The following is a 24,846-nucleotide window of genomic DNA, read 5'->3' on the forward strand; positions in this document are numbered from 1 at the left end:
CTGTTCCCAGGAAAGCTGCCGCCCCAGGAGCACAGCTTCAGACCTTCCTACAGGACAGGAGACAAAACAGCTGAGACAGAGAACCAGTGCACACAGCAAGGATTTATTCTCATCGCTAACACTTGGGAAGTTGCTCAAAGGAGCAAACCAAGTCCTCTTCAGACTAGGAGGAAAAGCACAGTGATTTTTTTTTCCTCCTGTAAACAAGATAGTTGTAAAGAAAACTAAACCACAACAGATGCTCATGCTGAAGACCACAGGACTTCACCATCTCTACCAGTGTGCAAAAACAGCATAGCTCTTCCCATTAAATACAAGAATGTATTCCTTCACACTTGGACTACAGGCAGAAACAAAACCTACCAGCCACTCAAAGGGAAAAGAAAAAAAAAAACAACAAAAAATACTCAAACAAAATAGATCTTAATGAAAAGAAGCACAAACCCCACTTGACTTCTTGCAAGCACTCCGCTCTGTGCATCAATCCTGTCCTTTCCTGCCCCATACGACGAGGCTTCAGGGCAACAAGACATTAAGACAGCAGCAGTACATACATGAAAAGGTCACTTGACAGGCTGGGAAGGGACACTGTGGCCCGCTAGATGGGCACTGGTGTCCACCAGGATGCTGCAGTTCCTGCAGCTAGCTGCCAGCCCATGCTGCAGCACGGCAGCTTGGAGAATGGGCCTCAGAGACCCATCCTTGGGGGCAGAGCTGACGCTGGCAGAACAGCCAGGCAGGGCTGAGCTTGGGTTGCCGTTTGGTACCTGAAAAGATTTCCAAAGAGTAACCTTGCCATGGCATTACCTTGCAGCACCCAGAGTACCGCACAGCCATTGCTCAGGCTTTATTTCAGGTTGGCAACATCCCCGAATGCAGCCCTGACAAGGAACAAGGTTGCCACCTCACCCCATGGCACTGCATGACTGAGCTCGGTGCTCACAGAAGGACCCACACAGCACCCAGGATGCCACAGGTTTGTAGCAGCATCAAGAGACTTGTGTGCCCCAAGGGGCAGGGGAAGCTCCAAACCGCTCAGGTCTCTGCTTGGAGCACCAGGGAGCCTAGAGTTTGGGATGGCAGGCTGGGATGGAGCAGTTCACTGGGATCCAGCAGTCAAACTTGTTCCGTGTTGGTTCCCAGCAGATGGGGCTTCGCTTTAGGGGCTGCATTCAATGTGGGTAAGGCAGAGCCCCGTGGCAAACAGCTTCTTACACCATCATCCATTTCTCTCAGGCACGTTTTATTCAGAAAGGAAATACTTTTGTTCATAAAGTGCAAGAACTTGGCCTCTTACCGACTAGTCAACTAGAAGCATCACAACCCAGACAGCTGAGGAACTTCCCGTGCTCAGGAGCTCCTGCTGCACCAGTCACTTCTCTGTCAGCAGGAGTCCTGGCTCAGACACAGCCCTGTAGAGCAGGAAGCCCATCTCCTCTATTTCCTCTTCCAGCAGCCCACAGAAAAGGTTGACTTTGGGGTTAAAGTAGCAAGGCAGGACCCCATTCTCCAGGTAGCCCACCAGCTCCTCGAGCACTTGCTGGAACCTGGTGGCAAGGCTTTCCTCTGTCCAGTCTGACTCAGTGGAACTCATGTGAAGGATGACATGTACCAAGGGGCTGCCGCTCAGCTTGTGCAGGGCAGGATGGCTCCTGCAGACACCATTCAGGATGCAGAGGCAGCGCTGCCGAGCGCCGGCGTCGCCAGCATCCAGCTCCTTCACCTTCGAGACCTCCGCCCTGCTAAAGCTCTCAAGCCAGAGGTTCTCCACTAGTCCTTCAGGAGGAGCAGCCAGAAGAACTTTGTCCTCCATTTCTACCACAGGGAAGAGGGCGATGCTCAGCTCAACCTCATCGTGTTTGACAGCCAGCCTCAGCTCCCGGGAGGCCACGAGTGGGTGGATGGCTGTCCCCAGCAGGCTGCCTATGGCTGGCCAGTTGATGGAGGCCACCAACATCTTGTGGAGGGTCTCGTTGAGCACATTGGAGGAGAGGTACTGGCCCACGAGGAACCTGTCCCAGGGGCTGCGCCCACGAGGGAAGTACTCCAAGTCAGTCCTTTTGACCATGCAGTACTGGGGGTTTCTCACAACGGTGTCCTCTCCTGGGATGAGGCTCCAGAAGGTGGCATCGAGGACTACTGGCAGCATGAAGTGGATGTGGTCAGCAGCAAGAGCCCCGAGGCCATCGAGCAGGGGACCGCTGAGGAAGAGGCTGCCAAAGGGCAACTCCGGGCACTTGCTCCGCAGGAAGCTCTGAAGCTCAGCACAGATGCTCTGGGCCAGCTGCTGGGCGACTGCCACTTGCTCCTCAGACATAGGGAGGTGGATGCTGTAATGTGAGAGCAGCTTCTCCTGCAGCGTGAGGCAGCGGGGAGGGCTGGACTCGGCCTGAGGAGGCTCCGGGGGCACTGGGCAGATCCTGGGTTCTGCAAGAAGGGGATGGGGCAAAGGCAGGAAGAAGTCATGGCTTTGGGCAGATCAGACAGCACATCTTCTCATGCCACAGACATAAAAAAACAAAGCATGTGCTGAAGTCCCAGCTCTCAGCCTTTGGCCACGAGGCTGACTTTTCAGCCAACACAAGGCTCAATCCAAACCCAAAACCCAACAGCACCTGGTGTTACACCCCAGCTAGAGGTGGCTAAAGCCAGCTAAGCAGCAGCAGCCAGACAAAGCACAAACTACCAGGGTCCCTCACAAGTCTCAGTCCCACTGCTCACCCCTACGTCTGCCTGATTGCCGAGTCCTGAATCAATCCCATCCTGGGTGCAGTGCCTCAGGACCTGCCCAGCACCAGGCTGAGCTGCTTTCCTATTCAGAAAACACCGCCTTTGCAGCCAGCTGGACAAGCCAGCCTTTGTCTGCAGCAGTTCACAGGCACATCTTCCTCCCTAGACAGAGCTGACCCAAAAACCAAGCACTGTTCAACAGGAAACAAAAGCAAGGCAGCCTCTACTGCAACCAGCTGGCTGAGACACCCAGGAGTTATCAGAGGCACTGTTACTGAGGCACTGCCAAAAAAGGGGCCGCAGCTTGGGAGCCTCCCAAGAGGGAAGACACAATCGGGTCAGCTTTCCGGTCATGGAGCTAAAAATAAAGCCCAGCTCCCAGGCACAGCCTGCCAAGGTGATCTTCACCCACACGCCCTCGCCATAAGCATCACCTGGTGCTGGCGGTGGAGCCGGGGAGAGCAGGGGTTCGCTGAGGTCTTCCCTTCTCTGCTTCTTGGGAGGTTTTTGTGTCGCTTTGATCAGGGCCAAGTCCTGCCAGCTCTCCTCCAGGCTCTTCTGCTCAGCTTTGGGATCATCTTCCTCTCGAGGGCTCGTGGCTCGATCTATCAGCTGGTGGGAGAGACAGATGGAGGGGATGTGCACGTGGTCCACAAAACCCACACCTCACCCAGAGGGCAGTGGGGGCTCCACCATCCCGAGCGTGCTGAGAGGGGGGGCTTCAGCCCCCAAATGGCCTCGCTCACATAGAGGGCTGTTCTAGCTGCTGCTGTTCCAGCTGCTGCTGTTCATGCAAACACAAGGAATGCTATGGATGCGGGGGGAAAGCCCCAAGATCAGCAGCACCCTTTACAGAAGGCTGCTATTGCTGGAAGAGCAAAGAGACCGAGGGACCACAGGGAAAACCAGCACAGATGAATTGTTCTCTTGGCAGCACTTCCCAGAGCAGAGCACAGCGCACACGCGGGGTAACAGTCACCCACAGCTCTTCTACAGGTGAACAGCAACGGTTTGAGAGACTCAAAGATGCACACAAGCGTCCAACGGATTTAACAGTGAAAACAACAAGGCGCCTCTCTGAAACGTGATGCAGCACAGCGCCCCGCGCAGCGCTTGGGGACCCCCCCAGCCTCACCCGTTTGACGGCCAGCGTGGCGATGGCGAGCACGGCCGCGCCGCTGACGCCCAGCACCAGCCTGGCGTTGGCCAGCAGCAGATCGAGGACGCCGCCCAGCCCGCCGTCGTCCCGCCGCTTGCCCCGCTGCTGCGCGAACTCAGCCATGGTCACCTGCGGGAGGGAAGAGGAACGGTGCGCCGTAATCCGACAGCGGGAAGCCGGCTCCCCAAAGCCACCCGGCGCGGAACGGCGATGGGGTGAAGGCGGAGGGGCCGGCAGGACGCGAGATCCCAGGACAGCAGGACCCCCCAGCCGACCTTCAGGCCCAGGGCTCCCGCCGTGACCGGCTGCGGCGGTGGCGCCGGGCCGGACCGAGGGTCACCCGGTAAGGCTCCGGCCGCCTCGCCCCGCCGTTAAGCAGCGCCCGCCGACATGCGGGGCGGCGCCGGCAGACGAGGACGAGACGAGGGGCCGCACCGGTACCCCAGAAGGGGCCGGGTACATACAGCCCCCTTCACCGAGCTGCCAAGGGCAGACAAAGGCGGGACAGCGAACACCGGAGGGTCGGGTACGACCGAGGGTCACCTCCCCTCCTCGCTCCGACTGTGCCGAACTCCCCCCCCCGAACCGGGATCTCCCCACAGGCCCCCCTCCCCCCGCTCGCCGCTGCTTCCCGCCGGGCGGCCCAGCAGCGCATGCTGGCGCGCCGGCGCGCCCGCAACGCGCGACACAGCCAATCAGCGCACCGCTCATCGGCCCCGCCTCCAATCAGCGTCAGCGCGGGGCGGGGCGGGGCGGGGCGGCGGGGAGGTGCCGCGTCCCGCCGGGTTCCCCGCAGCCATGGCGGCCACCGGGGTGCTGCCCTTCGTCCGCGGCGTCGACCTCAGCGGTAACGACTTCAAGGTGCGAGGGGAGCGCCGGGAGCGGTACCGGGCTTAGGGGCGGGGTGCGGGGAGAGTCGGGGGCAGTGCCGTAGTGCCGGGAGGGGCAGTCAGGCCTGTCCGCTCCCCGCCAGGCCCGGAGATCCCGGAGGTCCTCGCGTAGGGCCGATCAGTCCAAGCCCTGGTCGCGGTCCTGGCCCCAGGGGCGCCTAGCAGGCCCTGCTGTGTGAGGGGGACTTTGGGACACCCTCTCCTGGGACCCTGGAAAGCCGGGAGGTGTCAGCCCCCAGTCCTTGTCCAGTGGGGCCAGGTGATGTCATCCCTAAGTCCCAGTCCTGTACGGTTGGGTGACCTCAGTCCCCAGATCCCAATCCCATAAGGCTGGATGATCCCATCCTTAAATCCCATTCCTGGGGGCTGGGTTATCTCCCAGTCCCCAGTGCCATAGTGCTGGGTGATCTGTCCCTCAGCGGCCCTGCAGCTCCAGCCCTGTCTCTCCATTGTCACCCCACGGGTCACGCTGTTCTCTCACCCTCATGCCCTCCCAGGGTGGCTACTTCCCAGAGCACGTGAAGGCAATGACCAGCCTGCGCTGGCTGAAGCTGAACCACACAGGGCTCTGCTACCTGCCCGAGGAGCTCGCTGCCCTGCAGAAGCTGGTGAGCAGGCAGGGGATGGGGCTCTTGGGGGGGCTGCGGAGCCAAGAACCTGCTGTCTGACTGCCTCATGTGCCAGCGTCTAATAATAGGGCTGAGCGAGGAAGTGTGGTTGAAATTGGATGCAAGAGTTGTTAGGAAAGGGGCTGAGACAGGGGTGTGCTGGGTTTCACCTTGTTTTCTTAGCAAACCAGACCAGAAACCACACTTTCTTCCTCTGCCTGTTAATAGAAGGGTGAAAGTTTATGGGGAGAATTAAGGGTTTGGGCTCTTTTAGCAAAGGAAAAAAAAATAAAAATAAAAAAGCAGTAGCCAGCAGCTGCCTGGCATTGTTCACTGGCAGCTCTGTGCCTTGCCCTTGGTGGAGCCCATGGTTGAGCTTTGCTCTGGTGGTGTTATGGACATGCTGGGGGCCTCCAGTTTGGGACCGCAGCAGCCCTATGCGAGTCAGGGCTGAACTCTGCTCCCCTCACTGCTCACTGGGGCTTTGTCCTGCTTCCCTGCAGGAGCACCTGTCCGTCAGCCACAACAGCCTTACCACGCTTCACGGCGAGCTGTCCAGCCTGCCCTGCCTCCGGGTGAGTGTCCCATTGTGCATCCCATGCATTGGGATGCTGTCCCCAAGCATCTGTTGGCCACACAAGGGTGGCCCCTGGTCCTCCTGAGGGGCTCAGCAGGTTGCTGGAGGCAGGTGATGGCTGCAGTCATTTCTTTCTGTCCGCTTTGAAGGCAATTGTGGCACGTGCAAACAGCCTGAAGAACTCAGGAGTCCCTGATGACATCTTCCAGCTGGAGGACCTCTCGGTGCTGGTAAGTGCTGAGTCTTCATGCTGTCCTGCTCATTTGTGCCCTTTGAAGACACACATGGGACTGAAGAGCATCTGGAGCGTGGTCCCAAAGATGCCCCATGGTCCTTGGGGGTGGGTGGCAACTGTGGGATGGGGGACCCATCCCAGGACTGAGGATGATGCTCGCTTTCATCCCCCAGGACCTGAGCCGCAATGATCTGACTGAGTGTCCCCGGGAGCTGGAGAATGCCAAGAACATGCTGGTGCTCAACCTGGGCCACAACAGGTGGGGCTCCTGGCAGCACAACTCCCCCGACCACGAACACCTCCACCTGTCACCTCCACTCCCCACTTTACTCTGGATCCCCCTCTCTGGGTTGGATTCAGTGCACATCCTGGGCCACCCTGAAGGTTCCCATGTCCCCGCAGCATCGAGACCATCCCCAACCAGCTTTTCATCAACCTCACGGACCTGCTCTACCTTGACCTGAGCAACAACAAGCTGGAGAGCCTCCCGCCACAGATGAGACGGCTGGTGCACCTCCAGACCCTCATCCTCAATGACAACCCCCTGCTGCACGCACAGCTCCGGTATGGCTCCATTTTGTGGCTAGTTCCCAAGATACTGGAGCCACACTGGGCCTACCCTGATGCTATCTCTGCCACACAGGCAGCTCCCGGCAATGACAGCTCTGCAGACCCTGCACCTCCGGAACACACAGCGCACGCAGAGCAACCTGCCCACCAGCCTGGAGAGCCTGGTCAACCTGGCAGGTAGGGCTGCGTTGAGGCATTGCGTCGGGGCTGTCCTGGTGTGTGTCCTGCTGACCTCAGCCCCGTTTGTTCCCCAGATGTGGACCTGTCCTGCAACAACCTCAGCCGTGTTCCTGAGTGCCTCTACACACTGGGCAGCCTGCGGCGCCTCAACCTCAGCAGCAACCAGATCACCGAGCTGTCCCTCTGCATCGACCAGTGGACACAGCTGGAGACCCTCAACCTGTCCCGCAATGAGCTCACCTCCCTGCCTGTGCGTGTCATCCCCACTCCTCCGTCGTGTCCCCACCCCTCCATCATGTCCCTGCTGTGGCTGTGGTGCCAGATCTCACCTCACCACCTCCCCCTTCCTTCCCCAGTCGGCCATCTGCAAGCTGACCAAGCTGAAGAAGATGTACCTCAACTCCAACAAGCTCGACTTTGATGGGATCCCCTCAGGCATTGGCAAGCTCTCCAACCTGGAGGAGTTCATGGCAGCCAACAACAACCTGGAGCTCATCCCTGAGAGCTTGTGCAGGTAGGGGGGAGCCCCCAGCCAAATTTGCACTGTCCCCAAGAGGGGGCATGTGGAGCTGGGAGGTGACAGGGGTGGAGGGTCCTGAAGAATGCAACCCTGGCCCAGCCCTATCTCAGCATCCCCCTACCTTACAGGTGCTCCAAGTTGCGGAAGCTAGTGCTGAACAAGAACCGCTTGGTGACGCTGCCAGAGGCCATCCACTTCCTGACAGATGTGGAGGTGAGAGCCCACGCCCTGGGGTGAGGGCAAGGCACCGCCTGCAGCCTGGCACGCGGCCCCCCATCACCTCCCCAAAGCTTGCAGTGCTCTGAGCTCTCCCATCCTACCTCACATCCTTGGTGTCTCCATGCCTCGGAGCACTGAGGTCTCCCATCCCCTTGGCAGGTCCTGGATGTGCGCGAGAACCCCAACCTGGTGATGCCCCCGAAGCCAGCAGAGCGGACGTCGGAGTGGTACAACATCGACTTCTCTCTGCAGAACCAGCTCCGCCTGGCCGGAGCCTCACCAGCCACCGTGGCAGCCGCTGCAGCAGGCAAGTAGACGAGGAGGCATGGCTCTGAGCCATGCCTGGTGGGTCCCACTGCCACTCACCCCATCCCATTGTCCCCAGGGAGCAGCACCAAGGACCCGCTGGCCCGCAAGATGCGTCTGCGGCGGCGCAAGGACTCAGCCCAGGATGACCAAGCCAAGCAGGTGCTGAAGGGGATGTCAGATGTGGCCCAGGAGAAGAACAAGAAGATAGAGGTGGGTCTGCATCCAGCCTTGTCCCACCACCAGAGTGTCCCATCTGGGTGACCCATCCCTGTCCCTGCAGGAAAGTGGTGAAGCAAAGGCACCGGACCTGAAGGCACGCCGCTGGGACCAGGGCCTGGAGAAGCCACAGTTGGACTACTCAGAGTTCTTCAGTGAAGATGTGGGGCAGCTGCCCGGCCTCAGCATCTGGCAGATCGAGAACTTCGTGCCCACACTGGTGGATGATGCCTTCTATGGGAAGTTCTACGAGGCCGACTGCTACATCGTGCTTAAGGTACATGAAGGGAGTGGGGATCACTGTGTCCCCGGGACTTTTGGCAGCCCTTCTCACACCCTGTCCCTCCACAGACCTTCCTGGACGAGAACGGCTCCCTCAGCTGGGAGATCTACTACTGGATCGGGCAGGAGGCCACCCTGGACAAGAAGGCCTGCTCTGCCATCCACGCCGTCAACCTGCGCAACTACCTGGGGGCCGAGTGCCGCTGCATCCGTGAGGAGATGGGGGATGAGAGCGATGAGTTCCTCCAGGTGAGGCTATCTCAGTGCTCCCCCACAGCCCCCAGCCTTCCATTCCCCACCCTCATCCCCTGTTCTTTGCCCTCAGGTTTTTGATAATGACATCTCCTACATCGAGGGCGGCACGGCCAGCGGGTTCTTCACTGTTGAGGACACACAGTATGTCACCAGGTAGGGCAGGGGGCAGGCAGCTGGGAGGGGGTACACACAGGGCAGGTGGTGCCTCGTGTTCAACCATGGCCGTCTCTCTTCCAGGCTGTACCGTGTCTACGGGAAGAAGAACATCAAGTTGGAGCCAGTGGCACTGAAAGGGACATCCCTAGACCCCCGGTGAGCAGGAAAAGAGTGAGGGGACATACGGGACCCTAAAAAGGGACAGGGAGCCAGGTCCAAGCCAAGACAGAGTGGCTGCAGCTTTAGGGTAGAAATGAGCTGCCTTTCTGTAAGACCAGGGATTGAACCCTTGCGTGGGGAGGACGGTGGTGCATCCTGCTCCCTTCCTCACCTGCTCTATGTCTGTGTTCTCCAGCTTTGTCTTCCTCCTGGACCACGGCCTGGAGCTTTATGTATGGCGGGGCAGCCAGGCCACGCTGAGCAGCACCACCAAGGCCAGGTAGGGGCTGGGAACATAGGCTGGGGACCCAGGGTAGTGGGGAGCCCACCTCACCCCAGGCTCCCACAGGCTCTTCGCTGAGAAGATCAACAAGAACGAGCGCAAGGGCAAAGCAGAGATCACACTGCTCTGCCAGGGCCAGGAGAGCCCTGAGTTCTGGGAGGTGCTGGGGGGGCAGCCCGAGGAGATCCAGCCCTGTGTTCCCGATGACTTCCAGCCCCACAAGCCCAAGCTGTACAAGGTGAGGAGCTGCCACCCTCTGTGGGATCATCACTATGCCGTGGCCATCCTCACCCTGTGTCCCTGTTTTCTCTGCAGGTTGGCTTGGGACTGGGTTACCTGGAGCTGCCCCAGATCAACTACAAGTTGTCTGTAGAGCACAAGAAGAGGCTGAAGGCTGATCTGATGCCTGAGATGCGCCTGGTAGGGCATGGGATGGGGTGGGGGGGGGGGGGGATCTCTTGTTTTGACCTGAACATGAAATGGGTTCTGCTCTCTCCCTGCTCCAGCCATGCTCTAGGGCAGGCTCAACCAGTGGTATCCTGGGTGCAGGATGTTCTGCTTGTCTCAGCTGGCCTTGAGGAATTTTCCAGCCTGGGAAAAGCTCAGGAGGTGCCTGACCGTCTCTTCACTTTGTGTCCCCAGCTGCAGAGCCTGCTGGACACCAAGAATGTGTACATCCTGGACTGCTGGTCTGATGTCTTTATCTGGATTGGGAGGAAGTCGTCACGGCTGGTGCGAGCAGCAGCACTGAAGCTGAGCCAGGAGCTGTGTGGGATGCTGCACCGCCCCAAGCACGCCATGGTCACACGGAACCTGGAGGGCACCGAGTGCCAGGTGGGGAGACGCAGATCTGAAGGGCAGAGATGGGGTTGCACCTGGGGCCTTCTGCTCCCTCTCCTCACTTCACATCTTCTGTGTTTAGGTGTTCAAATCCAAGTTCAAGAACTGGGATGATGTCCTGCAAGTGGACTACACCCGCAATGCTGAGAACGTGCTGCAGGAGGGCAGCCTGGCTGGCAAGGTGCGCAAGGACGCCGAGAAGAAGGACCAGATGAAGGCTGACCTCACCGCTCTCTTCCTGCCCCGGCAGCCCCCCATGCCCCTGAATGAGGTAGGGCTGGGGATGCCCCACACGTCCCCCATGGCGGCAGCAGGCCTGGAGCTCCATGAGCTGACCGAGCACGTGGGGATTTGCAGGCAGAGCAGCTGATGGAGGAGTGGAATGAGGACCTGGATGGAATGGAGGGCTTCGTGCTGGAGGGCAAGAAATTTGCACGGCTGCCTGAGGAAGAGTTTGGCCACTTCCACACACATGACTGCTACGTCTTCCTCTGCAGGTGAGCCAGTTTGTCCTTTCTGGGGTTGCTGAGCCCCTGCGTCCCCCATTGCCCTGCCCAGATTCCCCCCTCACCCCTGTCCCCGCACTCAGATACTGGGTGCCAGTAGAATATGAGGAGGAGGAGGAGAAGAAAAAGAAGACTGAAGGCAAAGAGGAAGAGGAGGGTGAGGAAGAAGAGGAGGAGAAACAACCTGAAGAAGACTTCCAGTGCATCGTATACTTCTGGCAGGGCCGCGAGGCCTCCAACATGGGCTGGCTCACCTTTACCTTCAGCCTGCAGAAGAAGTTCGAGAGTCTCTTCCCTGGCAAGCTAGAGGTGAGAGCCTGTGCTGGGATCCCAGTACTGCCCGCAGGGAACTGCTCCCTAAGCCAGCCCAGGAAGCCCCAGCCCCAAGGATCCCCCTGTCCACACCTGGAGGAGGAATATGGGGTCATTCTGCTTGGCTCTCTGCTCCCCTGTCCCTTATCTCCCCCTGGACAGAGGGCAGGGGGTGACAGTTAAAATGAAGATGGAGGCACAGAGGTGCCAGCAGCCACTCACACACCTGGAGCTTGGGGTTGTGTTGGGGGCCCCATGCCCCTGCTGACACCCACCTCGCCCAGGTGGTGCGCATGACCCAGCAGCAGGAGAACCCCAAGTTCCTGTCACACTTCAAGAGGAGGTTTGTCATCCACCGGGGCAAGCGGAAGGAGAAGGCCAGCCCACCCCAGCCCAGCCTGTACCACATCCGCACCAACGGTGGAGCCCTCTGCACCAGGTCTGCGCCTCCCCCCAACCTGTTGGTGCTGCCCAGGAATGCTGGGGGACCACAGCTCCTGACTGTGCCTCGTGGGCTTCTCTTCTAGGTGCATCCAGATCAACACGGACGCTGGGCTGCTCAACTCTGAGTTCTGCTTCATCCTCAAGGTACTGCCTGAGGCTGAGCATCCTCCCCCAGCAACAAGGCTCAGCCACACATCCCCAACCCCAACGTTCTGCTCTCCCCAGGTCCCATTTGAAAGCACAGACAACCAGGGCATTGTGTACACCTGGGTGGGCCGAGCTGCTGACCCTGACGAGGCCAAGCTGGCTGAGGACATCATGAACAACATGTTTGATGACTCCTACAGCAAGCAGGTGACAGGATTGGGGCTGCTGGGCTCAGCACCAACTTACCTGAGAGCAGAGAGGGATGGAAGAACTCAGCCTTGACACTACCCTTGTTCTCACAGGTGATCAACGAGGGAGAAGAGCCTGAAAACTTCTTCTGGGTGGGTATTGGGAACCAGAAACCTTATGATGAAGATGCTGAATACATGAAGCACTCCCGGCTCTTCAGGTGGGTCCTGGCCCAGGATGTGCTTGTCCCATTCCTTGTCCCACAGTGACACACCAGCCTTCTCTAGGGCCTTTTGCCTCTGGGCTCCCCAAGACGGGCAAAGCCTCTCTCCCCACTGTCTGTCTATCCCTGGGCACCTCGTGGCCCAAACAACTTCACTGAGTGATGATGACTTTGTGCCACTGATGCACTCTCCTCTGGCTCCCCTTTAGGTGCTCCAACGAGAAGGGTTATTTTGCCGTGTCAGAGAAGTGTTCTGATTTCTGCCAGGATGACCTGGCTGATGATGACATCATGCTGCTGGACAACGGGCAGGAGGTGAGCGGGGTGTGGGGCTGCACGGTGCCCCCCAAGATCCGCAGCTGAGCCCATCTGCACATCCTTCCGCAGGTTTACATGTGGGTGGGCACCCAGACCAGCCAGGTGGAGATCAAGCTGAGCCTCAAAGCGTGCCAGGTAAGGCCCTGCGTGCTGAATTCAGGCACCTTCATCCCCCCTCGGGTCTCTCTCCCGTTCCTCGCGGGCTCTGATTGCGTCCCATGCCCCAGGTCTACATCCAACACATGCGCTCCAAGGACCCCACGCGGCCCCGCAAGCTGCGGTTGGTGCGGAAAGGCAACGAGCCCTGGCCCTTCACCCGCTGCTTCCACGCCTGGAGCGTCTTCCGCAAGCCCCCAGCATAAGGGCCTGGGGGCGTGGAACAGCCCACACTGAACCCCCCCAGCATTCTGCACCACTCATGCCTGCGCTCAACCGCTGGATCCGCTTCTCTCTGAACTGGGGCCAGAGGGAGGCACTGGGCTGTCCCTGCCCTCCCTTCTCCCGGCTCCTTCCCCTCTTTAGGGGCACATGGGGCAGTGCAGGGCCCTGCCTCCGGCCTGCTCAGGGAAATTGCTGCTCCAAGGCAGCAACAAGCTCCCTGCAGCTGGGGAGCAGGGGGAGGATGCTTTGCTAAAGAGCACCGGGGGATTAGCGAGGGGCTCTCACCTTTTTTTGTGGTCCTGAAGAGATAGGACCAACCCCAAACAAGGCTGGCCTATCAGTATCATATCAATAAAGGCTGCATTGTCACCATGCAATTGTGCCAGGCTCTGACTGTGCTCCTCTGGATCCCACATGGGGGCACAGCAACCCCCCCACCCCGAGCCCATCCTGTGTTGCTGGCCCCAGGCAGCCGAGGTCCCCCAACACCCCACATGCTGGCAGTTGATATTAAATGCTTTATTTTCAATATTAAAAACCAGTATTTTTAATAACTAAACAATGCTAAATTCATCTTACCAAAAAAAAAAAAAAAAAAAAGAGGGGGGGGGGGGGGGGTGGGATTTCTACCAGGGACACTACAGCCCCAGCCAGGGCAGGGCCTGGGGCAGCGCTGCCTCTCCCGGCCCCCCCTGGCCCAGACCAGACGTACCGCAAAAGAGAGTTGGGGGCTGGGGGCCAAAAAAGGGCCCTGGGAATCCCCACAATGAGATGGGCGGGCACCAGGCTGAGCCCCGCAGGGACACAGACACACCTCCAGCCCCTGCAGAGATGGGGAGCCCAGCAGGAATTTGGCACAGTGACACCCCCAGGGAATGGCAGGGAGTTGCACAGGGCTGGGAGCCGGCATCGTGCCCCTGCCCTCCCCGTCCCCCAGCACGATCCCATCCCAAACCCACCCATGGCAGGAATGAAGTGTCAGAAAGGAGCAGCAGGCAGGGAGCCCAGCCTGGAGAATAGCCCTTGGAGAAACCACTATGAGAAAAAGGCCACCTGTGACAACCCCCCTCCCCGAGCCCTGCAGCACCCAGCTGGGGAGCAGCAGAAAGACAGGAGGGTCCCAGGAAGGGGACAGTCCCCATGTGGCAGCCCGGACCCTCGTGGCACTCAGAGGAGGGGCTGTAAACTGCAGGGAGCCGGGCATGTAAACAGAGACAGGGGTCTGGGGGGGCCGTGCTGGGGGATCCCAGCCCCCCACTTTGTTCTGTGCCCCCCCCCCCCCACCACAACCCGGAGGCATAGGGGGGGGGGGGGGCAAAAGCCATCACAGCCTTCCTTCCCTCCCCACCAGCAGCATCCCCTGGACTGGGGGCTCTGGAGCAGAGAACAGCTACACCGGACCATGTGGGGAAAAAAAAAACAAATCTTCCCCGGGAAGTTTGTGCAACACGGCCCTTCCCCTCCCTCCCCCCCAACCCGGGGCCAGCCTGGGGGGGTCTGGGGCCGGCAGCCAGGCAAGGAGGTGTGGGGGGAGCGTGCTGGAGCCGGGGCGCAGATGTTAGAGAGGAGACGAGTCTACGTTACACTGAGGGGGCCGGGGGGTCCAGTCAAGTCGCGCATCCCGGGAATCCGAACACTGAGATGGGCCGGGGGGCTGCGGGCATCGGCGATGCCTACAGGAGATGCAGTCCCTGAGCTTGGGGATGCGGCCCCCGGGGTGCGGGGCCAAAAATGGGATGAAAAGGAACCCCCACCCCAAGGACACCACCTCCCCCACGCACCTCACTTGATGAGGATGCCCGCAGGTCGCATCTCGTCCTCACTGGCGTTCCTCATGTTCCTTTCCACCTCCTCTGAGGATCTGGGGGAGACGAACCAGATGCAGCCGGGGCTTCTCCTGAGCCCCCTCAGAGCTGCCAGAAGCACCCGGAGGTGCTCCTCCCACAACGTACACCAGGAAATCCTTCACTTCCTCCACCGTGATGTCCCCAGTGGTGTCCAGCGGGTTCTCCATGCTGCTGTTGGGAGAGTCGACGGAGCCAGGCGAGAAGGTGGCCTGGCGCTCCTCGGGGGACCCTGGGGAGCCACAGGGAGGGATGGAGATCCCAGAGCCTTCATCCCCACAAATCCCACGGCTGGGGTAGAAGGGACCCCACAGCACTAACCCCTGCCATGGGCTGGTTGCCCCCCACCATATCAGCTCTCCCTAAGTACAGAAAACGATGCCCAGCTCCAGAGCGCATCCTCCCCCCGCTGCGTCCCTTTCCCACTCACGGTCACTGTCAGCAGGGGAATGGTTGGCCTCGGGGCTGCGTGGCACGTGCGTGCCATTGGCTTGCTGCACCTTCGGAGTCACCGTTGAGTTGCTGGAAAGAAATCCAGGGAGAGGTCACTGCTGGTAGCACAACACAGGGATGGACATCATGGGGTGCTTTCACAGGGGGTGAGGAGCCCTCAGCCTGACCCACCTGAGGCACGAGGTGTCCTGCAGCCGGGACACCTCCAGGCAGCACAGCGGCTCTGTCACATTCCTGGCACTCAAGGAGAAGCGCTCAAACTCGGACGGTGAAATCAAGTAGAAACCTGCAGCGTGGGGGGACAGAGAGCATCAGGGAGCACCCAGGCAGAGGTGGGGGACACTGAGGCTGTGTGGAGCTGAGCCCTCACCCTGCCCGTGCTTGGTGAAGACGCAGGAGGCGATGCCGCTGATGTCCTCTTTGCGGATGCAGCTGTAGTGCACCTGTGGCCGCAGGGCGGGCACAGTGAAGATGTGGATGTCACCCAGGTTGGTGAGGCAGGCCAGGCAGTTCTCCACGCGCTCCTCGGCGCCGGTGCTGGCCAGGCTGACCAGGGCCACCTTCCGCACCCGGCAGCCCTCATGGGCGGTCAGCTTGAATTTGGTCTTGGCGCTGACTTTGGGCAGCGTGAAGACCTGTGGAGGGCAAGAAGGGCAAGAGGAGTCCGAGCAGCCCCAGACAACACTCAGCAAAGGTGCCTCAAAAGCCACCCCATCCCTCTGGTCACCCCAGTCAGGATGCTCCTCCAGGTACTGGCGCAGATGGGGACACCCGGAGCAGAGCAGACATGTTGGGGATGTCTGGTCCCGTCCTCAGGGCTCATGCTCACCTTGAACTGCTCCTCTGAGGAGATGAGCATGGAGTGGCTGCCCTGCATGTCGGGAGCCTTGGCCAGGTCCCGCGACACCTCGTAGGGCTCTGGCAGCGGGTTCCCCCGCCCGTCCAGCACAGCGATGGCCACCACGGGTGCACGGTGCATCAGCTGGATCTCCTTCCCCAGCACCGCCTCCACCGCCCGCTCTGAAAACTTCTCCTGCGACGGCACCTCCAGGGCGTAGGCGAACACTGAGCCTGAGTTGGTCCCTGCCCACATCGTGGGGCCATGGTGGGTGGCTGCAGGGTGAGAGAGATCGGAAGAAGCATGAGACAGCTCCTCACCGTGGCACAGCGCCGCACTCGGGGCTGCCTGCGGGCTCTCACCATCTCGAAGGAAGGTGTCAGCGAAGTAAAGGCACCGCACCACCCCGGAGAGCGAGTCGTCAGCTGAGCGGGGCTCAATGCGCCTCTGCACCGGCGTCATCTCCACCTCAGGGGGGCCCGCCTGCTCAGCCAGCTGTGCGTTGGCCTCCTGCACCTTGCAGAGGGGGGAAAGTGGGGGGTCAGGAGCTGCACGCGTCACACCAGGAGGGGATCGGAGCCCTGCGCTGCGCCCACCTTGCTGGAGGGGCTGCCGGCGTTCAGCCTCTTCTTGCCCGACACCCTGCTCTTGCGGATGCGTCGGAAGGACTGCCGCAGGGACTTCTTGAGGGACTTGACGCGGGACAGGGGCCCCTCCATGGCCAGCGAGTCATTGGGGTGCAGCGTACACCTGCAGCATCACCACTCAGCACCCGGACCCCAGCACGAGGTCCCCCGTCCCCGAACATCACCGCCTTACCTGGCCAGCACCGGGTTGCGCCGGTGGTAATCAAAGAGCCCAAAGCCGTGGCTGGTACCAAAAGCCACCAGGTTCCACTCAGAGTGCAGGGTGACGGCGGTGACGGCGGCAGGGGGCACGCACTGCACCAGGACGCTGGGCTGGAAGCCAGGGGTGAAGGTGATGGGGCCGTTCCGGGGTGCCAGGCGGTCGTGGCCCTTCCAGGTGAAGCCCTCGCGGTCCTGCAGCAGATCCACCGCGGCCACGCTGACGGCATGCTCAGACTTGTCATCGTTCAGCTCCATCACCAGCACCTGCAGGGAGGGGACAAGGGGCCGCTGGGGGACATGGAGGGTCCCTGTGCGCTGGCTGCAGAGTGAACCCATGGGTGGGAGCTCTCTTGGGGGAAGGCTGCAGGCATTGGGGTGCCCTGCGTCACCTCGTCCCCCAGGCGCTACCTGCCCGGCTGTGCCGGCCACCACCATCTTGGCTGTGTATTTGCACAGAGCGATCTTCTGGATGCCCAGACGGGGGTCATCGCTGTAGGGATCAAAGCAGCCCACCTGAGGAAGAAGGGACAGGTGTGTCACGCACCCACGGGACAGCCAACAGCACTGAGTACCACGTTCAGGCCGCTCCAGTGTCCCAGGGTCCCCCCCCCTAGGCCAGGGCAGACCCGTGGGTCAGGGCATGCAGAACAAGTGTCCCTTGTGTCACTGAGGCAGCAGCTGTGCCCTGAGCGAGGGGACACGTCCCCACAGCGCAGCTGGGATGGCTCCCACAGTCACATCCCTCCCAAGAGGCAGAGGGTGCTGGGGCTGCAGCACGGTGTGTGCCCCTCCTGCTGTGTGTGCCTCCTCCAAGCCCTGGGGACGTCACCTTGCGGAACGGCGGCCACTCCTCCTCGCCCGCCTGGTTGAGGCTGTCGTTGTGCTCACAGTCGGTCTGGAAGATGTTGGCGGTGCCCAGCTTGTACAGCGGCTTCAGGGACACCCCCGAGGCATCCCAGAACCGCACCGTGCCATCCTCGTGCCTGGGGAGGGGATGGAGGGACAGGATGGGGGTGATGCCATTAGCATCTGCGGGGCTAACAAGAGCCGCCTGTGTGCTGGGTGGCTGCTGTGCCAGGAGGGGCTGAGCGTGGGGACAGCGCGGTGGTGACATGCTGCTGCCTGGCCACCAAGCTGCACAGTGGGGATTGTCAGCCCAGCAGCACCCCTCACATCCCCAGGGCTTCAGCTCCCAGTGCGGGAAAAAGTCCACCCCACTGCCCCATCCCAATCCCGCCACCATGGGAAGAGCTGAGGATGTCCCCCTTCCTTCCTCGCACCGAGGGTCCCCTCAACATCACAGCCACTCCGAGGTACTCACCCGGTGAGAAGCAGACCCCTCTGCGTGGGCTCCTGGGCCAGGTTCTTTCCTCCATTGATGGGCCAGGCCTGGAGGAGCATTACCAAGCATCACACCTCTGCGTGCCCCCAAAGTCCACATCCCCTACCCACAGACCCCAGCACTCACTGCAGAGGAGAGACGTGGGCTCTGCTGCTCCCCAGCACTGACAATCCTCTCCCAGAGTTTGAGGGGCACGTTGGAGATGTGATAGGAGCAGGTGATGGCAGAGGAGTGGAGCGGGGCCAGGTATGGGGCGGGAATGGTGGGCCAGCCTGGTGTCTGCAGGTCGATGACCACCAGCTCCTCCTCCACCAGCACCACCAGGGCACGGGGGTTCTCAAACCCTTGTTGGATGAGGGGAAAAAAGAAAAAGAAAAGAGGGATGAAGGTAATGGAAACCCCAACCCAGGGACCGTGGGGTTGGTATCCCAGGACGTACCTCCCTCTGGCACCACGGGGTCCTGCACTGTGAAGAAGTCGATGATGCGGGAGGTGAAGTCCAGCGTGGCCAGTCTCTGGCCCTGCACCACACTGACGCAGTGCCGGTCGCCGTAGCTGGCCCGCGGCATGCCGCCACTGAAGATGATGAAGGGGTTGCTGTGGGGGAAAGCAGATGGTCACGGCTCCATGGGGGCACCGCCCTGCATCAAACCCCCCAGCACCGCATGTCCCCATCCCCATCACCTACCCCGACTCACACGTCCGCCACAGGATTTTGCTGATGGCTTTGCACGGGAACGGACCTGGAATGAAGGTCGTGCCACATTTACAACACTCAAACCGTAATGCCATCCCAAAGCCCGCGTGTGCCCCTCGGCAGGGGTTTGGGGGCACGTGCCCACACACCGTAGGGGATGGTGACCATGACGGGCTGCTGGGTGCGCTGCCCGCTGCCTCCCACTGCCCACACCATGTAGCCGCCGTCACTGTGCGAGCTGACGATGTTCTTCCCGCTATGCTCCCAGGCCAGACTCTCCAGCTGCTGCGAAAAGGGGACAGCGGGGGTTTGGGACCCAGGGAGGGAGCAGGGTGAACCCTTCCCCATAAAGGAGCCAGCCTGGCCCAGGTACCTGGTTCCCGAGGAAGAGATGCTGCACGGTGCGCGTGCTCTGGTCCCACAGGGCCACCAGCCCCCGGCTGTACCCGATCAGCAGCCTCCCAGCATCCTGGGGGTGCTCCTGGATGGATTCCACTGGCCCCAATGCCTTCCCACAGCGGTAATCATCGGGCACGCTGCAGAGGAGAGAACAGAGGGGTAAGGGGGGGGGGGAACGGTCAGGAATCAAGGCTTTGGGGGGTGCAGGACCGGTGCTTACCTTTGTAGGATCTCATCCTGGAGGAGGGTTTTGTCTTCCAGCAGCACGAGGGCAGGCAGTGCAAGGAAGTACACTGCTCCGCCCTCAGTGCCCAGGCAGGCCACCGTGCCCGAGGACGTGGGAAGGATCACTGTCACCCGCGTGATGCTGGGGGAGCAGCTGTGGGGAGAGCAGGGCTGTGTCAGCTGCGTGACCCCAGTGCCAGGACAGATACCCCGAGAGCCCCCCATCATCCCAATGGGGATGGGGATGGTGCACAGGGACAGCAGCCAGGCTGCCTGGTCACCACTATCAGCCTCGGTGGTGACAGGCAATTATTGAGCCATTACTTACACCCTGAGATCAGGGCTGTGTGGAGACAGCATGAAAATGGAGACCTTCACAAGAGGGGACACACAAGTCAAGGATCCCCCTGAGAACCTGAGCCACTGCAAGGCCACATGGCTTTTGCCCCAGCCAGAACCAGAGCGGGGGGGAGGGTAGGGAATGATTTGGCCAAGGTTCTCCCATCCCCTCCAGGTCCCCAGTCAAGGTCATCTCAGCCACCGCCACCCTCTCCCCCACACCGTTCCCAGCACAGGGCCAGTGCCCTTATCACTGCCAGGTGTGCACAGAGCCCGGGAGCTCTGCATCCCAGCACTCCCACGCCGCAGAGCTGCTCCTGCTCCATCCCGCTCCATGTTTCCCCCCTCCCCTCTTTAAGCAAAACAATCGGCGCAAACCCTGCAGCCAAGCCAAGCCTCACCCCGGCGCGGAGCCGGGTGTAAACTCTGGCAGACCTCACCCACCACCGCCCCAACGCGCCCGGTGAGGAAATGAGCATCACCGCCCACAGTGGGGTCACCCCACGGGGACCAAAGCCGGATGGGAGCCCCCAAACCCCAGCACAGCACAGGGCAGGAGGAGGAGCGGTGCAGCGCCTCACCCGGGGCGTGCAGGCAGTCCAAAGCTGCGCGTCTCCTCCAGGTGGGAGCAGCCCTCCTTCTGGTAGATCTCCCAGAGGTGCAGCGAGTTGTCATCCAGCAGGGACAGCAGCCAGCCCTGGGCAGGGGGGGGAACAGTGAGTGAGCTCCAGGGGTCACCGCCAGGGTTCAGCGGGACCCCCCCATACCTCCCCACCTACCTGCCCGCTCAGGAAGTGCAGCTGGGTGACAGTGGCCGTCTCCTTGTGCAAACCCGTCAGCTCCACACCAGGCGCACCGTACCTGGGGGGGCCCTTAAAGAAAAAAAAGGAAAAAAAAAAAAAAGAAGAAAAGCAACAAAAAGCAGCAAAAAACGGCACAGCCCCACCTGAGCTCTGCTCGGATGCCACTCAACCAGCACCCCAGCTTAACCTGAACCCAGGTTAACCCCCCCCCCGTGGGGGCCGAACCCCTCCCGCTCCGGGCCCCCCTCCCTGACGCCCCACACACGTCCCCCAATCCCTCACCGAGGGTCACCAAGCAACGGCCCTCCGGCTCGCGTTGCTGGGAGCAACCCGCTCTGCCGCCAGCCGCTGTGCTCATCCCGCTGCTCCCCCCGCTCGCTTCCTGCCCCCAGCCCACCCCAGCCCCGCACAGAGGGCCCCGAGCGGCCCTGCGCAGCAGCGAGCCGGAGGGTTTGCAGCTGGGGCCGAGGAAGTGAGGTTGGATGGTGATGAGCTGGAGGCCCCAGCGCTCGGCTCTGGGGTGGGATGCGTCCTGCACTCCCCCTCCCAGCCCAGAGCGCGGGACCACAACGGGATGGATCCCAGGGATTCCCAGTCCCATTTGGCCACCTCATTGCGCTCTCAGTCGCAGGCTGGGGAGCCCACACTCAGGGACGGCCCCAATTAGCCACGCTCGCTCAGGCACGGACAATGTCCGCAGCGCTGGGAGCTCTTGGGGCCCTCAGCTTTCCCATGGGCTCCCCCAGCGCAGCGGGCACGGGGACGCAGCCAACGTCGGCGGTGGTGGCACAACCACGGAGCTTCCGACCGCCACCGCGGGTCAGGATGCGGTTGGCACGCGGCCAGACGGGCACACGAGGGCCGGGCCAGATCCTGGCCTCCGCCACCCCCTTCTTTCTCAGCAGGGTGGGGTTTGGTATGCGCCCGCACGGCCGCACTCACCCAACTGGTCCCGGCTCTTCCATCGGCAACGCCGCTCGGCAGGAAGCGCGGCAGGACCGGCACCGATGCTCAGCGCCCACAACCACGCAGCACCCCAAGCGCAAGGAGCCTCCCGGTCCCCAACTCATCGACCCCACAGCCCTCCCAGCCAGCTGCCTCCATGTTCCCAATCCCGGGCATTGCCTCTCACGCCCCAGAGCTGCATGCGGGGCTGGGATGGATGCATCCCTGCAGTGTGGTTTCCGCACACCGCCCCGTGCCCCGCACGCTGCCCTGGGCACGGGGAACCGGCCCGGCGGCTCCGGCAGGTGGGAGCTGTCTGGCAGCGCCGGTGTGGCCGGGCTGGAGCCGCCGTGGCGCTGGGGACGTCCCGGAGGAGCCAGACAGCCGGGTTGGGGCCACGGGGATCAAGGAGTGGGGCAAAAGCACAGCCCCAGGGCAGCCGCCGACCCACAGGGACGGGACATTGTGATGGCACTCAGGCTGCTCACCGCCCCATGGCACAACACCAAAGGCTCCAAGTGGAACCCAACACCCCATCACCAAAACGTGCCGATGGCCAAAAAGCACTGGGACACCCAACAGCAGTGCAGCGCTACAGGGGGACCAAGTGCTGGAACCCCCCGGTGGCTGAGGGGACACAGATCGCTGGGGGTGGAGATGGACCCCAAGCATCCGACCCACAGCCGGACCCAGCACAGCACAGGCACGGCCAGGACAGCATCAGGATGGGACCAGAGCAGCCCTGCCACTGAAATGCCAGCTTTGAGCCAGGAATGCAGCAAGCTGATGGAGGAAGGGAAGCAGGAACAACCCTCCCCTCCCAAAAAATAAATTAAAAAAAAAAAAAAAAAAAAAGGAAAAAAAGAAAAAAAGGGAAGAAAAAAGGATCCCGCACAGGACGCGGTCCCCCCAGTGGCCCCCCCCCACATTCCTGCAGCACGGGGCCCCCGATGTGGCCACATCCAGCCCTGGCTGCCTGCCAGCAGCACGGCACAGTCTCCCCGCTCGCAACAAAGCACAGCCGCAGCATCCTGGGACGGCAGCATCCATCCCGCCCCGCTCCTGGGTTTTGGTTGGGTTTGTTTTCCAGCGTTTTCCTCCTCCAAAACACCGCTCCAGGCACACAGTTCGGGACAAGGCTGCCGTTCTGCTCCGGCCCCCCAGCACTCCCCCCCTTCTCCACCGCCCCCCCCCAACTCAGCACAGCTGCAGCCCAGCTGGACGGATGGACGGACACCGCCAGGACGTGGCTGGGGGCCGCGTTCCCCCCCTCCACAGTGTTTTGTTTTTTGGAGGGGGGGTTAGGAAAGGATACAGCTTGACAGCTCCCGCCTTGGTGCCGATGGCCATCACACGCAACCTGGGGTCGTAGGCCAGGGCGCTGGGCTGGCTGGGGAAGCCGTGCTCCACCGTCTGCGGGGACAAAGGGGTCAGAGCAGAGCATCCCCTCAAACCCCGAGTCCCCCCAGTAGGAGCAGCAGCACCCCCAGCGCCCAGCAGGATTGGCACTCTGGCCCTGCAACGCACCGACGATGCCACAGCACTACCCAGGAGCCTCCTTAGGGGTCCACATCCCAAAACTGATCAAATCACCCCAAACGACACCGAAGGACCAGGGCTGCCCTGACCTTAGAGAAGTGAACCACACTACCCAAAGGCACGGGGATGCCCCCATCCACAGCAACGCCCCAAGGAGCACAAGAGGGTTCCCAGCGATGCCGCACAGAACCAGGCGAGCGGGACCAGCCAGGGAGCAGCGCCGGCCGTGCTGAGCCCCTGCAGGCACCTTCCCAAGGAAGTCCGCGACGGCGGCGTGCCCAGGCTCGCTGCTCTGGGAGGGGCTGGGCAGCATTTGGGGACGAGGACAGGAGGGGGCACACGACAACAGCCGCCACCTTTTGCACCAGGGAGGACTCCCAGGGGCTGCGACACCAAAATGCTCTGGGGTGACACCTCCCTGATGTGCCAAGAGCTGCTCTGCGGTGTCACCCGGCAGCAGGGAGCACGATGTTCCCTTGCAGGAGGGTTCTCAGTCTGAGGACAAATTTGGGTGCCGGTCCCCATCGCCCACATGGCACCCCAAAGGCTCTGCAGGATGCACACTTGGCTCCAGGATGCTGAAAGCTACCGGGGGGTGAGGGGTGGCACCATGGAGACGCTCTGAATGCAATGTTCAGATGGGGACCAATGGGACCACCCTAACAGAACCTCAAAAACATCCTCACTGCAGGACAGCCATCCCATCCACCGCCACCTGGAGACCCAGTGGCAGCAGTGCTACTGGGGATGACGGCAACAGGGACAGCTCAAGGATCAATGGTGGCACTGGGGGATACCCAAGGAGCTGGGGGTGATGGTACTGGGGATGGTGGCTGAGCACCCGCTCCCTTCACAGCCTGCCTCCTCCCGCCAGCAGTGGGGCCACATCCGGCAGCAGGCTGCTCCGGACGGCCAAGGAGCACTCTGGGCCAAATTACAGCAAATCTGAGGCAGATTTGGAGCTCGCAAGGAAGGAAAAAAAAACAAAACCCAAGACCTTAATGGGAGGCAGGTGGGCAGGCAGCGTCCCAGGGCGCTCACGGCTTCCGCCACGCAGCCACCCCTCGGGATAACCCCCCCAGTACCGGGTCTGGTGGTGGGACCCCAAAACTGGGGTGGGCTGTGGCAGAGGGGTGAGTTTGGAGCACCCCAAACCTGTGGGGAGCAATGGGGGGGGGGGGAGGTTGCATCCAAGGGAGGAGAGCACGGTGACAATGTTTTCCTGCCTTCGGTGTCACCAGGAGCTGGGGACGTCCCAGCGCCGCGGGACTGCAGGCGGGAAGGATGGAGGAGCTCCCCCAGCGGGGAGAGGGCACAGAGCGGGACCGGGGAGTGACACCAGGACGGCGGCAAAGCGCTGCACCGGCCGGGGGCCTCCAGATCCACGGGGCGCGTTACAGGGGAGCAAAGCGGCTCCCAGCCCCGGAGGTGTCACCGCGCTGCAGTGCTACGAGGCGGCCGTAGACACCCGCAGCACCACAGGGGTCACACTCGGGGACGCTGTGAGCGCGGGTGTCCCCAGACGGGTGCTGCCGCCCGGGGGCGGGGGTCTCGGTGTGACGGGGGGCGGCGAGGTATGACCCCCCCATACACACATACCGCGGTGCCCCACCGCCCCGGGGCCGCCCCTACCCGTAGCCCTGCAGGGGGCGGCTCCCGCTGCCCGGTGCCTTCGGGGCCGCCCCCCGCCCCCCGGGGGGGGTCCCGCATCCCGCGCAGTTCGGGGGGGGCTCCGGTACCGCCTCCTCCCGCCGCCGCAGCCCAGGGGTCCCGCCCCCCGCCCGGTCCGCACCTTGCTGAAGGCGAAGAGGTCGTGGCGGAGCCGCTCGCGGTGCGGCTCGGCGCCCTGCCGCCGGAACCGAATCC

The 24,846-nt window shown here is 61.8% G+C and overlaps 3 protein-coding genes across 3 annotated transcripts; 1 reads left to right on the forward strand and 2 right to left on the reverse strand.

Annotated features, from left to right (window-relative positions):
- Positions 1–82: 82 nt before the first annotated feature.
- Positions 83–4,117, reverse strand: MIEF2 (mitochondrial elongation factor 2). The gene is made up of 3 exons (XM_042827859.1): positions 3,866–4,117; positions 3,165–3,342; positions 83–2,427 (listed from the first exon to the last, which is right to left on the reverse strand). The coding sequence occupies exons 1-3, from the start codon at positions 4,010–4,012 to the stop codon at positions 1,373–1,375; spliced, it is 1,380 nt and encodes a 459-aa protein (XP_042683793.1). The 5' UTR covers positions 4,013–4,117; the 3' UTR covers positions 83–1,372.
- A 531-nt stretch (positions 4,118–4,648) lies between these two features.
- Positions 4,649–13,267, forward strand: FLII (FLII actin remodeling protein). The gene is made up of 30 exons (XM_042828022.1): positions 4,649–4,750; positions 5,277–5,387; positions 5,891–5,962; positions 6,114–6,194; positions 6,373–6,458; positions 6,602–6,763; positions 6,843–6,946; positions 7,024–7,199; positions 7,306–7,463; positions 7,598–7,682; positions 7,848–7,995; positions 8,074–8,207; positions 8,278–8,490; positions 8,565–8,744; positions 8,821–8,903; positions 8,988–9,062; positions 9,262–9,345; positions 9,415–9,586; positions 9,664–9,768; positions 9,991–10,182; positions 10,271–10,459; positions 10,546–10,685; positions 10,778–11,003; positions 11,291–11,445; positions 11,534–11,594; positions 11,676–11,804; positions 11,900–12,006; positions 12,219–12,324; positions 12,397–12,462; positions 12,555–13,267. The coding sequence occupies exons 1-30, from the start codon at positions 4,688–4,690 to the stop codon at positions 12,687–12,689; spliced, it is 3,798 nt and encodes a 1,265-aa protein (XP_042683956.1). The 5' UTR covers positions 4,649–4,687; the 3' UTR covers positions 12,690–13,267.
- Positions 13,268–14,006: 739 nt separating this feature from the next.
- LLGL1 (LLGL scribble cell polarity complex component 1) lies at positions 14,007–24,837 on the reverse strand. Its single transcript, XM_042828023.1, has 23 exons — positions 24,773–24,837; positions 22,757–22,854; positions 20,473–20,554; positions 20,275–20,390; positions 19,350–19,508; positions 19,104–19,266; positions 18,880–19,015; positions 18,722–18,776; positions 18,473–18,630; positions 18,160–18,377; positions 18,013–18,080; positions 17,521–17,674; positions 17,100–17,204; positions 16,663–16,955; positions 16,440–16,593; positions 16,206–16,359; positions 15,835–16,118; positions 15,376–15,640; positions 15,177–15,291; positions 14,983–15,074; positions 14,661–14,784; positions 14,490–14,569; positions 14,007–14,381 (listed from the first exon to the last, which is right to left on the reverse strand). The coding sequence occupies exons 2-22, from the start codon at positions 22,789–22,791 to the stop codon at positions 14,491–14,493; spliced, it is 3,009 nt and encodes a 1,002-aa protein (XP_042683957.1). The 5' UTR covers positions 22,792–22,854; positions 24,773–24,837; the 3' UTR covers positions 14,007–14,381; position 14,490.
- Positions 24,838–24,846: the final 9 nt, after the last annotated feature.

This window comes from Centrocercus urophasianus, unplaced genomic scaffold (assembly GCF_019232065.1).
Source record: "Centrocercus urophasianus isolate 14NV4802_14NV808 unplaced genomic scaffold, USGS_Curo_1.0 seq_29, whole genome shotgun sequence".
In the NCBI taxonomy this organism is placed as follows: Eukaryota; Metazoa; Chordata; class Aves; order Galliformes; family Phasianidae; genus Centrocercus; species Centrocercus urophasianus.

Excerpts from the sequence above, each read along its gene's own strand:
- LLGL1 (XM_042828023.1), bottom strand. The coding sequence starts at position 22,791 with ATGGCCATCGGCACCAAGGCGGGAGCTGTCAAGCT. Across the intron at positions 19,509-20,274 it reads GGACTGCCTGCACGCCCCGG|CTGCTCCCCCAGCATCACGC; the intron begins GTGAGGCGCTGC and ends CTCTCCCCACAG. Across the intron at positions 18,777-18,879 it reads CATGGTCACCATCCCCTACG|GTCCGTTCCCGTGCAAAGCC; the intron begins GTGTGTGGGCAC and ends CCTTCATTCCAG.
- FLII (XM_042828022.1), top strand. The coding sequence starts at position 4,688 with ATGGCGGCCACCGGGGTGCTGCCCTTCGTCCGCGGCGTCGACCTCAGC. Across the intron at positions 11,004-11,290 it reads TCTTCCCTGGCAAGCTAGAG|GTGGTGCGCATGACCCAGCA; the intron begins GTGAGAGCCTGT and ends CACCTCGCCCAG. Across the intron at positions 11,595-11,675 it reads AGTTCTGCTTCATCCTCAAG|GTCCCATTTGAAAGCACAGA; the intron begins GTACTGCCTGAG and ends TGCTCTCCCCAG.
- MIEF2 (XM_042827859.1), bottom strand. The coding sequence starts at position 4,012 with ATGGCTGAGTTCGCGCAGCAGCGGGGCAAGCGGCGGGACGACGGCGGG. Across the intron at positions 3,343-3,865 it reads CCACGCTGGCCGTCAAACGG|CTGATAGATCGAGCCACGAG; the intron begins GTGAGGCTGGGG and ends CTCTCCCACCAG. Across the intron at positions 2,428-3,164 it reads GGCTCCACCGCCAGCACCAG|AACCCAGGATCTGCCCAGTG; the intron begins GTGATGCTTATG and ends CCCTTCTTGCAG.